This window comes from Eurytemora carolleeae, unplaced genomic scaffold (assembly GCF_000591075.1).
Source record: "Eurytemora carolleeae unplaced genomic scaffold, Eaff_2.0 scaffold68, whole genome shotgun sequence".
NCBI classification, from domain to species: domain Eukaryota; kingdom Metazoa; phylum Arthropoda; class Copepoda; order Calanoida; family Temoridae; genus Eurytemora; species Eurytemora carolleeae.
The window spans coordinates 171,821-185,591 of NW_019396093.1; the positions used below are offsets into that span (position 1 = coordinate 171,821).

Here is a 13,771-nt window from a genome sequence, read left to right on the forward strand (position 1 = left end):
AAAATCAACCTAAAGGGAGTGCAGATGTAATTTCAAGTTTCTTTCATAAAGATGATTTTGTCCAAAAAAAATCTCACCGATTAATATGGTGATTGTACTTTGGCTCTATATTAAGGCTAATCGAGAAGAAGTATACAAACTGGAGGTCAAAACGTTTTTGGTGCATGAGTTGCGTGGTTGCTTAAGCATGGTAGGTAGGATAGGTTTAGTTGTAATTCGTAATAGGAAATTAATATTGCATTTATTTAGGAAAAATTTGGGAAACTAAACTTTTTCAAATATTGATTTTGTATATTATCGTACAGATACAACTTGCTCTTGAACTCGCTTTTCTGATCAATAATACAGGGTGTCCGGCCACGAAACATGACAGTATGCAGTACGACTTGAATGTCGTCTTGATTTTTGATATAATTTGCTGTGTTTATTTGTCAATCTAATTTTAGAAGTAAATTTCTAGAAGACTAAATGTCACAAATAAATTCAAATACCAAAGACGACTTTCAAGTCGTCTTCCTATTGTCATGTTTCGTGGGACACCCTGTACTTTATTCTGTATCATTCCAGATACAACGCTATATGTATTCTTCAATGTGTATCGTACAGATACAACTCCCTCTCGAACCCATTTGTCCGATTAATAATACTTCAGTCTGTATCAATCCAGATACGATTCTTTTAGCCTGTATCTATCTTGCGAGATACAACTCGAGCTAACCCTTTTCCTTTTCTACACGATAATTAATCATTTCTAAACATAATGAAGCAAAGATTCATGTTCAACTAATTTATATCTAAAGTAATGATGGGTTTTATAGTACATGTTAATGACATGGGCCGATAGGTTTTCTCAGAATTAACGAACGCATTTAGGATAAAGATAACGTATTACGAACATAGATTTATATACAAGATAAACAGTTAATGATCATGTTCAAATTTGTATTACATCCATATACACGCTGTACACAAAACGTACTGCTGTATACATTAGACAGTATATAAGGGGAGTCACAAAAAAGGTCTTCACGTGGATGGCGAAATAAAATAATTCACAGTAAGCTTGACTCATTTAAATAATTCACAGGAAGCTTGACTCATATACTTTAAATTCCGAACTATCGTATAAACGCGTAGTCAGGAGTTACACTCTAGAGAGATAGAAATGAAGATATCCAATATTTTCTTGATATTTCTAACTTCTGTTCCTATTCACGGATCCGTTACAAGGTAAACTATTGATTTGGCTCAAACTTTTGAAAGAAAAAAGAGAACATTTTGACACTGGGCCAATTTGTACAAACCGAAGATGATAGTTTTATTTTTGTCGAATCAAAAATATTATATAAGTGTAAACATTTAAAAATATGTCTTTAGATATTGTACTTAGATATACTGGGTTACCGACAGGCCAGTGCCACAGAGGATGTAACTCCATACATTTCAATATTTTTCTTAATATAACAGATATACAGAGTGTCCCAAAAAAAACTTTGCAGTATAGGACAGGGGAAAGTTTTCATTCAATTTTATTATTTTTCCATTTTTTTGTGAATCTGAAGTTATACGAAAAACATCATCACTTTTACTGTAATATTTTTACTTTATAGAATTGGTTTTTAAGTTTAAATTTTTAAGAAAGGTTTGAGAAGTTAGATATATTTATTAGTTAAGTAGGCCAAAAATGTGCTAGGATTTTTGTTAGCTTCGTTTAACGGAATATCTCAAAACTCAAGTGCACACTAGACTACAACAAAAAAACAGTTTGTTTTGCTTTTATCAGCCAATTTAATTTCAAATTATATAAAAATAACTAAATAATTAAAAAAAAACAGTTTGTTGCTTTTATCAGCTAATTTAATTTCAAATTATATAAAAATAATTAAATAATTTAAAAAAACAGTTTGTTGCTTTTATCAGCCAATTTAATTTCAAATTATATAAAAATAACTAAATAATTAAAAAAAACAGTTTGTTGCTTTTATCAGCCAATTTAATTTCAAATTATATAAAAATAACTAAATAATTAAAAAAAAACTTTAGACTAACAGCTGACGTTTCGAAAAAATACTAAAATTTGTCAATTTTTGCAAATTTAGAGGAAATCCAAAAAATCGAAAATTTGAAAAAAAAACATACCCAAAGTGGTAGTTTTAACAAAAAGTATGCGGCATTGAACGAAAGAAAAGAAATTAAACTTTTAAATATCTGAAAAAAGCTTTCTAACGACATCTTAAAATTAAACGAAAATTAATACCTTAGTACCTAGTACCCAGTACCAAGTACTGCAAAGTCTGGATTATATTAGTGATGAATCGATAGATTTTACAGATGCCACAGCGATAGAAATTTCACACCCTGGGCTACTGGCGCTGTGACATATAAAGGTTGGAAATGAATAAAATCATTGAAAAACTGAAAAAAATATTAAAACAGCAATTTTTTTTTTTTAAATACAGAATGAATTGATGAAATACAAAAAATAAATTAGAGTGACTGTAGACATTACCTTCATTTGTAGAGTGACATGTCCGATTAACAACGATACCCTGAGCTGAAAACTTTAGAATGGTGGATATCAGGATTATTGCTTATTTAAAACTTTTTCTTAATCTCCAGATTAAATATGGCTTGTTCTCCACATGAATTTAATCTCCAGAAAAGTCAACAGATCGGGATTAAGAATATCACATTCTAAAGTTTTCAGCTCTGGTCATATTAAAGATGAATGAAAAATCCTTGTTTTCACGTCTAAAATTGATATTTTCCATTGAGGTTTTTCTGTATGAAAGTGACTTGCAGATTTATGCTACAGATGAAGAATTAAACTGTCACTTGTTAGAATTCCTCATCTATTTCAGGATATAATTGTTCTGTAAGGGAGTCGTTGTAAATTCGACATACTATTCTATAGATAAAGGACCACTTAAAATAACACCCACAATTTTTTTAATTGTTTATATTGATTGTTGACATTGTTTGTGTTTTTTCTCTCTGAGTTTGCACGTCGTCGATGAATTATCAACAGCACAATGTTGTAAGTTACGAAATAAAAAACATATAATATTAAAATATAATAATAATACAATAATTTGCTAATCCAAATTAAAAAAATATATACAAATACAATAATCTTCTAATCCTGATTTTAAAAGAGTATATATATAAATGACATTGCAATACAAATATCTTGTAATCCAGATTTTAAAAGAATATATATAGATATATAATTGGCCTTGCAATACAATAATATTTAATCTTGATTTGAAAAGAATATATACAGGGTGTCCCAAAAAACATGGGAATTCAGTGACGAATTCGATGTCGTCTTTGTTATGAATTAGCAGTGTAATACCTAATGTCAAAAGCCATAATATTATTATGTCTACTAGAGTTTATTTTATGAAAAGTGTAAAAGACTGCAAAGATGTGTCTATAATGTCTTCGCAAGATGAACAGTGAAGACGGACAAGTTTACTCTGTTTGTATACTGTAATTTTCTTGTTTTACTAAGTACAACCGGTAGCAGTCAAAACATAAACAAACAAAATGTAAACATAGCAGACGAAACTCTTACAGATTACAGCTTTCTCAGTAGGTATCACTATACTAAATCAAAGAATTATTTGAAAAGACGATATCGAATTCGTGACTGAATTCCCATGTTTATTGGGACACCCTGTATATAAATGGCATTGCAATACAATAATCTTTAATCTTGAATTTAAAGAATATATATATAAATGACATTGCAATACAATAATCTTCGCATCCTGATTTTAAAAGAATATATACATAAATAGCATTGCAATACAATAATCTTCCATCTTACAATATATCCAAAATCAAGATCAATGTTAATTTTTTTCTCATTTATCATTAAAAAAAAATTGTTTCAACCCTTTATTTAACTTTTCTAACCCTAAGGGACAACCTTCACAGAGACGGGAAGATTCTACGATTTAATCAAATATATTGGAGGTAATAAATATATTTCTGACAACCTGTTTTCTGCAAATAATACCTGTATCATGTAAATTAACAACCTGTATCCTTAAAATTAACAACCTGTGTATCATGCAAAATAACAACCTGTGTCCTGTAAATTAGCAACCTGTGTATCCTGTCAATTAACAACCTGTATCATGTAAATTAACAACCTGTTTAATGAAAGATGACAACCTGTATCCTATAAATTAAAAATCTGTTTCATGAAAAATGATAACCTGTATCATATAAGTTGACAACCTGTATCATGTAAATTAACCACCTGTATCCTGTAAATTAACCACCTGTATCCTGTAAATTGACAACCTGTATCATGTAAATTGACAACCTGTATCCTGTAAATTAACCACCTGTATCCTGTAAATTAACCACCTGTATCCTGTAAATTAACAACCTGTATCCTGTAAATTATCAACCTGTATCCTGTAAATTATCAACCTGTATCCTGTAAATTAACAACCTGTATCCTGTAAATTAACAACCTGTATCCTGTAAATTAACAACCTGTATCCTGTAAATTATCAACCTGTATCCTGTAAATTAACAACCTGTACCTGTAAATTAACAACTGTATCATGTAATTTGACAACCTGTGTCCTGTGCATAAAACAAACTGTATCTTGTAAATTGAATATCTGTATCCTGTAAATTGACATCCTTTATCGTGTAAATTAACAACCTGTATCCTGTAAATTAACAACCTATATCCTGAAAAATTGACAACCTGTAAAATATGAATTAACAACCTGTCTCTTGTACATTGAGAACCTGTATCTAAATTAATAATCTGTATCCTGTAAATTGATACGTATCCTGTAAATTAACAACCTCTATCCATTAAATTGACAACCTGTATCCTGTAAATTTACAACATGTATCATGTAAATTAACAACCTGTATCCTGTAAATTTACAACATGTATCATGTAAATTAACAACCTGTATTCTGTAAATTTACAACATGTATCATGTAAATTAACAACCTGTATCCTGTAAATTTACAACATGTATCATGTAAATTAACAACCTGTATACTGTGAATTGACAACCTTAATCCTGTAAACTGACAACCTGTTTCCTGTAAACTAACAACATGTATCCTTATTATTGAATTCCTGGATCCTATAAATTGACAAACCGTATCCTGTAAATTATCAACCTGTATCCTGTAAATTATCAACCTGTATCCTGTAAATTAACAACCTGTATACAATAAATTGACAAGCTATATCCTGTAAATTGCCAACCTTTATTATGTAAATTAACAGCCTGTATCCTGTAAATTGAAATTCTGTATCCTGTAAATTGACAACCTTTATCCTATAAACTGACAACCTGTATCCTCTAAATTGAATTCTTGCATCCTGTAAATTGACAACCTAAGTATCGTGTAAACTATTAACCTGTATCCTGTATATTGACAACCTGTATCCTGTAAATTATCAACCTTTATCGTGTAAATTAACAACCTGTATCCTGTATATTGAGAACCTGTATCCTGTAAATTAACAACCTTTATCGTATAAATTAACAACCTGTATCCTGTATATTGACAACCTGTTTCCTGTAAATTAACAACCTTTATCCTGTAAATTGACAACCTTTATCATGTAAATTAACAACCTGTATCGTGTAAATTGACAAGCCGTATCCTGTAAAGTGACAAACTTTATCGTGTAAATTAACAACCTGTATCATATAAATCAATACCTGTATCCTGTAAATTGACAACCTGTATTCTGTAAATTATCAACCTGTAACATCTAAACATAAAAGGTGTTTCAACTTGTATCCTTTAAATTAGCAAACTGTTTCCTGTAAGTAACAACCTGTATCATCTAAATTTACAAACTTTAATTTATCCTGTAAAATGACAACCTGTATCATCTGAATTTACAAGCTTTATCCTGTAAAAAGAGAACCTGTACAATATAAATTTACAACCTGTATCTTTTAAAATAGCAACGAATTCCTCAACTAAAAAGTTTTAACCTCGCAAGATAATAAACGTGTTCCTAGATTAATTTAGATTTAATACTGATCAGACCAAAAAAAAAAAACTTTTGTTTTCTAGAGACTGTAACAGAACGCTCAATCAACGAAAGCTTTGATAAGCAGCAGGGGCACTCAATAGTCAGGTACATTATGATTTATAAGTAGCTAAAAAAATTATATTTTCAATGAGTGAGTACCAATGAATGTCGTATTACGTTAGCTTCTTGTGAGAAAAGTCACTTAAGACTTCCAATTTTGTAACTTATTCAGAAATTCAGAAATTTTAAGGGATATGTCAGTTACAATACAACAGTTAAAGGGAGTGTTCGCGAAAAATGAAAGGGGGTATAGGCTTACAGCGACAAATAATCGCTTCTGATCGCTACTAATCTTACTTCTATTTGTTGCGTCTATATGGAGAAAATTGTTAAAAACGTCTCATACCGAAGAACGAAGCGTTCATACAAATTGAGGAAGTTGGAACATACGACTTGGATCGTAAAAAATCAAATTAATATCAAACAAATAATTTAAATATTAAATCCTATAGTCATCGATTATTTTTCGACGCATTTGTATATAGTTGATATTTCATAATATTTTTTATTTTTGTTTTTTAAAATTAATATTTCGCTTACAACTTGTTTTCACGACTGGCGCATTCCCGGAAAATCTGGAAAATATCGTCTTCATTATCAAAATCCTTGAATCAGGAATGAATGTTTTCAAAAGTCACTCTCGGATCATAGAAAGTAAAACATATTATGAAATAAAAAAGTTTCTTTATTTAGATGTGAGACTGCAGATATAAGATTAACAGAAGAACGGTATAAGGAATGTCTCTACAGAGTTGCATATAGGGTAACATTTCTTATACTGCGTGTCCCAAAAAAAAACATGGGTAACAGAACAAGTTTGTTTTCTCACTCTTGGAGTAAAATCTAGAGAAGATGAGAACTCACAAAGTCGTAATAGTAATGGCGCTCCCTGATTATCATGTTGTTGACTTTAAAAGTCAATATGATAAAATAAAAGAGATCTAACGGTATTTCTAATCTTTATTTATAAAAACAAAAGGTTATGAAATATTTTCCCAAGTGGGGCTTAAATTGATTGGTTTAGAAATTAATAAAGAAACTATAGACGAATATCAGTTAGAAGGTGTTTGTAGAACTTCATGATGGTGATGCAGATCATCAATCTTGACGGCAGGCTTTCTCACAACTAGGCTTAGTCTAAGGGAGAGAGATTGCGGACTTATCCTGTATACAGGATAATGGAAGGAAGTCTGGTTCCGCCCGGATCTCTGGAACATTGTGGAGCGCGGAGCTAGGTGTAAGCAGTGTCTTCTGTTGTTGGTTCCGTATCTGAATCATCATCACAAAGGAGCCAGGGTTGAGACGGAGTTGTGAATCTCGTGAGTGTTTTCCGCTGACTGACTGGTGAAGCGGGAGCTAGGTTGAGCGGAGATTTGACATGTGGGGTGTGTTGTATGGCGGAAAAGGATTCTGTGTATTCAGTGTACACACACATCCAGGGAATTAACATCGGCATTTGAGTCGGAACAATCGTCTTCCTTATATTTCGAATTTGTTTTAACACATGTATAGATGGATTGCTGGTTTGATTGATGCTTGGTATTTTTTTATAATTCTATGAGTTTAATTTTCTTTTTTTCAGATAAATCAATGAAAATTAATTAAATCAAGCTCTTCGCCCGTATATATTTGTTTGTATAGATGTTAGCTATAGCTAGCCAAACGGCTGGACCAAATGGGGTGAACATTTGTTTAGGGAACCCAAAGGTGCCCGGGGAGTAACATTTCTTTCGCACTAAAAATCTATAAAAGATAAAAATATAATAAATTGACCCCGCAAAAATAGCTTGGCGGCACATTTAGGATAGAATCAACTGTTGTGACTTAAGGGTGAAATTTAGTGCACCCAAGAATTCATTTGCGGAAAAGCTATGTTAGCTGCCCCAAGTATTAAGGAAATCGATTTTTTTCACAATTCGATTTTCTTTAATCCAATTCTTTTTATTGTACGAGGGGTTTTGACGTTTTATTTATCATTGAAAATTCTTTAATTTGTTAATAAATATAATAATTATTAATTTTAGGTACGTTGCAATAACGTGCGAACCGTAGATAAATTTTGCAAAAAGTTTCAACATTTCTTTCAAAACTGCAACAATTTGCTGGGTAACTCAATTTTACTATATAATTACTAAATTTTTCAAAGAATATTTAGATTATACATATCCTTCTCAAATTTATATCAAAAAATAAAAAATTGAAAATAATTAAATACCAAAAACTAAATAGCAAAAAAAAACAATAATGATTTTTTGATTTTAGAAAATGTAAATAAAAAGAATCTTAATAATCCCGCGGTAGAGCTGAGTTTCAAACTAAATGGTTTTTTACATTTTATTTATGTTTAGATTTATTGATAAAAGCTTTCCCACGTTTTCTTTACACTCTTTTTACATTTTTACCTTTTGCATGTTTAACCTGTTACAATTGTGTCCCTGTCCTACGTTTCCCTCTGTCCTATGTTTATCTCTGTCCTATGTTTATCTCTGTCCTATGTATATCTCTGTCCTATGTTTGCTTCTGTCCTATGATTGTCTATGTCCAATGTTTATTTCTGTCTTATGTTTGCCTCTGTCCTATGTTAATCTTTGTCTTATGTTAGTTTTAGTCCTACATGTGTCCTCGTCCTATATTTGTTTCTGTCCTTTGCTTTTTCTGTCCTATGTTTCTCTTGTATCACGTTAGTCTCGTTCTACGTTTGTCCTTGTTCTATGTTTTCTCTGTCCTAAGTGAGTCTCTATCCTACGTGTGCCTGGTTAAACGCTTAGTCTTGTCCAACGTTTGTCTTATCCTATGTTTGTCCTTACCTTTGTTTTCTTGGCCTACGTCTGTCCTGGGCTACGTTTTTTTAGTTTTTCCTAGTCCCAAATAGACGAGATTCTACATGTCATATATTTTACAGTTATACGCTCTATAATTCTGCGTTACAGGGTAAAGGAATAAAGTTTTTGCCACAAACTTAAATTTTCGGATTCCAATATCTCAGAGACCTGATGTTGTGAACCTTTGATATTTCAAACTAAGAAAATTTGAGCTAACAGAATCCATAGTTTGAAATATCTAAGGTCTCCGACAACGCACCTCTGACCCTTTAGTAAAAGTGAATTAAACCTATTGTCTGACCGCGTCATCCTTGTTGCACCAGCTAGTCCTATCGAGTGTCTTGGCGATACAGTTCAAACTGGGACCGGCTCGTAAATTCAAATTTACTATGGCTGCCCGTGCGACATTTGGTTGCAACAATATAAGGATTACAAAATCAGAGTTTGTGGTTTGTGGCAAAGACTCATTTCCTATGTTTACTTATGATGCATGTACAATTGTACATTGTACATATAGGATTCTAGTAAAACCTATGAAAAGTTTTAAAAAATGCTGACTGTTTAATAAAAAAATTATGTTTAAATTCCAAATCTATTTTCAAGAAACCTGTTTTTTCCCTGAAGCCGTTCTACGAATAAAAGGAGCGCAGCTGGAAGCCCTGAGCACTGGTTTAGACTCCAGGTCCACCTGCAATATACCAATACCAGTAAGTATTCTTTTCATTGTAATTATAGTAATGTGCATTATGCAGTTCGTTTTGGAGTTGTTGTTACCTATATTTTCTTTTAGAATCAAGTTTTTAAAATTGTTTATACTGAACCCTTTTCTTACAAAATTTAAAATTATAACGATCGTTTTTTTTATCGTTTAAAATTATCATTCTAAAATTTTTTTTCTTTAATTTTTAGGATAGATTTAATAAAATTTAATAAAGCAAACCTTAATAACTATGACAGCATAAAAAAAAAAGTTTTTAAAAAATATTTGAAAAGATTAACAACACTAATAGTAATGTGTAATACACGTCAAGCTAAAGCAAATTTCACAATTTTATAGGTTTTCAATCATGAGTTCTCTTAATGAAGAGAAATATGAAGAAGGTTGAAACCTGATAAAGGAATTATAGTTTTCGCCCCAAACTCAAATTTTTGAATCCTTCAATGTCAAAGGCCTTTGATATTTCAAACTATAAATTCAGTTAGACCAATTAGTTAAGTTTGAAATATATAAGGTGTGCACCATCAGGTTACACAGATATAGAGATAAGAAAATTTAGTTTGAGGCAAAGATCCAATTCACTTGCTTTTCTTATACTTAATGTAAAAAAGAGGAGCTACTAGGTCATAGCAGTGATTTTGCTTAAATTTGACCTTCTGATCCTTCGATCTTTAGATGTAAATTCAAGTGATTTTCCGCAGCATTGCTATCTTCAAATATAGGGTCACTCCAAATTACGCGTGCAGTCCCTTTAACAGTTATTTTGTTCAGGAAATTGTTGCTGTGACATATTCACCAACTGGTATTCCAGGATTAATTGACACGTAGACAAAACAATTTCAAGACTCAGAACTCGGCAATCTCTCAATATCACTCCAATCTAAAAGAAAATCAGGAATAGGATCTTCTCTAATGTATTTGTATCGGCCCGGTACTGATAAATCTGCTATTGTATAGAGTATAGATTTTTAATCATACTTCTTAAAATTTACATTTCTACATTTATGAAGACGACTTTTATATTTAAGTTTTAATTTCTAACCTAGCTTTTTTTAGATTCTCTTTGTATCAATTCAGTTTGAAAGCTTGGTAAAATTTTTTATTGGAAGTCGTCTTTATTATATTGAGGACGACGACTATAAAATCATGTATTAGTTACTTCCTTTATACTGTTTAGATTCTACAAAATTTAAAGCTTAAATTATGATGAAAATGATAAGTATACTACATGATACAGTGAAACCCTTAATAACGAATACATCGGAAGAATTTATCAAATGTCGTCTTGACAATTTTTCAATTAGTTTTATACTATATTAAGTAAATTTCAGTATTTTCGAAAATAAATAAATAGCAATGAATATGCGGGAACAGTTTTAAAGAGTTCCATATAATCATTTAATTAAAAAACTAAATATCTGCAACATTTCATTATCAGAAAGTGAAGAATACGACATTTGATGAATTCTTTCGATGTATTCGTTATCAAGGGTTTCACTGTAGTATAGTGTGAACTTGTTTTAAAATATGTAAAAATGTACCTGTCATTATATGTAGTATATATATAGATTCTCAGATAATAAAGTATGTTCTTATTTATTATTATTATTATTAAAGATTTATTCACACACATCTAATATACATGAGACATCCACAATAACCAAAGGGAGTAAACCATAGATAAAGATAGATTGCGCATAAGACGACATTTTTCATCTTGAAAGATATAAATGTACAGAGATGTTTTAAAGATATTCCTATTATATAGATTAACTAGTTAGGTTGTGAACATTGGCTGTTCTTATGTAATTGAGTAGTTGTGGTGTACATGAGTTCTGTAGGCAGAAATTTAAGTTAGTTTGGTCCTTCTCATGTCCTTCTTCAGTTCTCGTCAATACGATATATTGCTCATGTGAAATATTGTTGTTCAAATAGTTCCATTCCTGGAGTTATTTTACACTCTATTATGAAATCCATTAAAACACCAAACCACCCCACTTATCATTGAAGTACACTTTGACCCCTAGAAGTATGAGTTCGCGGACTGTACAATTCTTGATGATTTTGCGTACATAAGCTATCTATCTTTATTTATTTATCTATGGAGTAAACCCCTCGATGTTTTTAGTAGACTGGGCATTCACAATAATCAAAGGGTGTAAACCCATTCTCGATGTTTAATTCAGAATTTAGTTAGATAGAATAGATGTAATAAACTTAATATAAACTCTTTATTTTACCGTTCTTCCAGGTCACCCACGCGTATTGTACTGCACTGCACGGCACCCCAACTGTGACCCAACTTTATATTGTACTATATTGCACTCAAGACAAATCTTAAATTTAAATTTTACTTTTTTTGCACTTTCAACCTGTCTGCAAAAATACGAAGAGTTTTACAAATTTCCAAGTTTTAAAGGTGAACGGAACCCAAGCCATATCCGGTTTCCGTACTGTAGTGAACGCTGGAATTACTTTTTCACTCTCACGAAGTTTCGTGAATTTCTTTCATCGAAAATTTTGATGGAAACCCTAAAATTCACGTCTGTTAATTTTTTTGTTGTTGTACCATTGATGATTTCCAATCTTTTCTGACTGATCAAACCTAATATATTTTCCAAAATTGAGGTACTGCGGAGACATTCTTTTTATAACTGATAATTTTTTTTCGTATTTTTTCAAAATTCAATACAAAATTATTCCATTTTTTATCCAATTTGTATGTAATTTGTGCTTTGCTGGGATCATGCAATCGTAATCAAAGAAAATTAATATTTTACGATCAACACGTGTTTTGAAAATATTCATTTTCAACATTCTTGGCTTAGTTTTCCCTGTCAACTTTAACTAATAGGCACAAATTACAGAATACACAGATATCATGTTACACAGATTACTTATTATACACAGATTACAGATTACACAGATTACAGATTACACAGATTACAGATTAAACAGATTACAGATTACACAGATTGGAGATTACAGATTAACTAATAGGCACAAATTACAGAATACACAGATATCATGTTACACAGATTACTTATTATACACAGATTACAGATTACACAGATTACAGATTACACAGATTATAGATTACACAGATTACTTATTATACACAGATTACAGATTACACAGATTACAGATTACACAGATTACAGATTACACAGATTACAGATTAAACAGATTACAGATTACACAGATTGGAGATTACAGATTAACTAATAGGCACAAATTACAGAATACACAGATAACAGAATACACAGATAACAGATTACACAGATTACTTATTATACACAGATTACAGATTATACAGATTACAGATTACACAGATTACATATAATAGGCACAAATTACAGAATACACAGATAACAGAATACACAGATAACAGATTACACAGATTACTTATTATACACAGATTACAGATTATACAGATTACAGATTACACAGATTACATATTACACAAATTACAGATTACACAGATTACAGATTACACAGATTACAGATTACACAGATTACAGATTAAACAGATTACAGATTACACAGATTACAGAATGCATAGAGTACAGATTACACAGATTGCATATTACACAGATTACATATTACAAAGATTACAGATTACAGATTACACAGATTACAGATTACAGATTTCACATATTACAGAAAATAAGTTTCTGTTGTATTTAATTATCATTATATTTTGTGTTCTGTAAGAACAGTTTCAACAATGTTCCCAAGATTGTCTAGACATATTAAGGTACAATTCTCCAATTTAAAATTGTAAAGATAATCTTATAGGCATAAAGATTAGACATTCCAAGATTTATAAAAAATAAAGATAGGAATTAAGATATCCAATATTATTTAAAATAAAGTATAGGCATACACAGGTTATACATTCCAATATAAAACATTGTTAATTCATATGAACTGTCAACATGACCTGAAGGGTGTCTTCGAACACGACTTGCCTGCAAGTTATTTATACTAAAGTCCCCCATTAGGTTGTGGTAACACTCTAAAAAAATTAAAAATTTTACTTTAACAATATTTGTTGGAGCACCAGCATCAAGTTCACCTTAGCTGAATTATTCGTAAAATTTGATTGGATACATTAACAGTGTTGTTTTA

At 30.7% G+C, this 13,771-nt stretch overlaps 1 protein-coding gene across 2 annotated transcripts; it reads left to right on the forward strand.

The window, feature by feature from the left end:
- The first annotated feature begins 1,095 nt into the window (after nucleotides 1-1,095).
- LOC111694715 (uncharacterized) lies at nucleotides 1,096-10,469 on the forward strand. 2 transcript variants are annotated; one of them, XM_023463702.1, is made up of 8 exons: nucleotides 1,096-1,230; nucleotides 2,323-2,387; nucleotides 3,928-3,981; nucleotides 6,082-6,145; nucleotides 6,794-6,863; nucleotides 8,125-8,206; nucleotides 9,526-9,629; nucleotides 10,412-10,469. In XM_023463702.1, exons 1-8 carry the CDS (start codon nucleotides 1,166-1,168, stop codon nucleotides 10,466-10,468), a joined length of 561 nt encoding a protein of 186 aa, XP_023319470.1. In that variant the 5' UTR covers nucleotides 1,096-1,165; the 3' UTR covers nucleotide 10,469. The 2 variants fall into 2 exon arrangements, with proteins under 2 accessions (XP_023319470.1, XP_023319471.1); XM_023463703.1 differs by having other exon boundaries at nucleotides 1,099-1,230; nucleotides 2,332-2,387.
- Nucleotides 10,470-13,771: the final 3,302 nt, after the last annotated feature.

Bases quoted from the DNA above. Each gene is read 5' to 3' on its own strand.
- LOC111694715 (XM_023463702.1), top strand. From the start codon at position 1,166: ATGAAGATATCCAATATTTTCTTGATATTTCTAACTTCTGTTCCTATT. The intron at 6,864-8,124 runs GTAACATTTCTT...TATTAATTTTAG, and splicing joins TCTACAGAGTTGCATATAGG to GTACGTTGCAATAACGTGCG. The intron at 8,207-9,525 runs GTAACTCAATTT...TCTATTTTCAAG, and splicing joins AAACTGCAACAATTTGCTGG to AAACCTGTTTTTTCCCTGAA.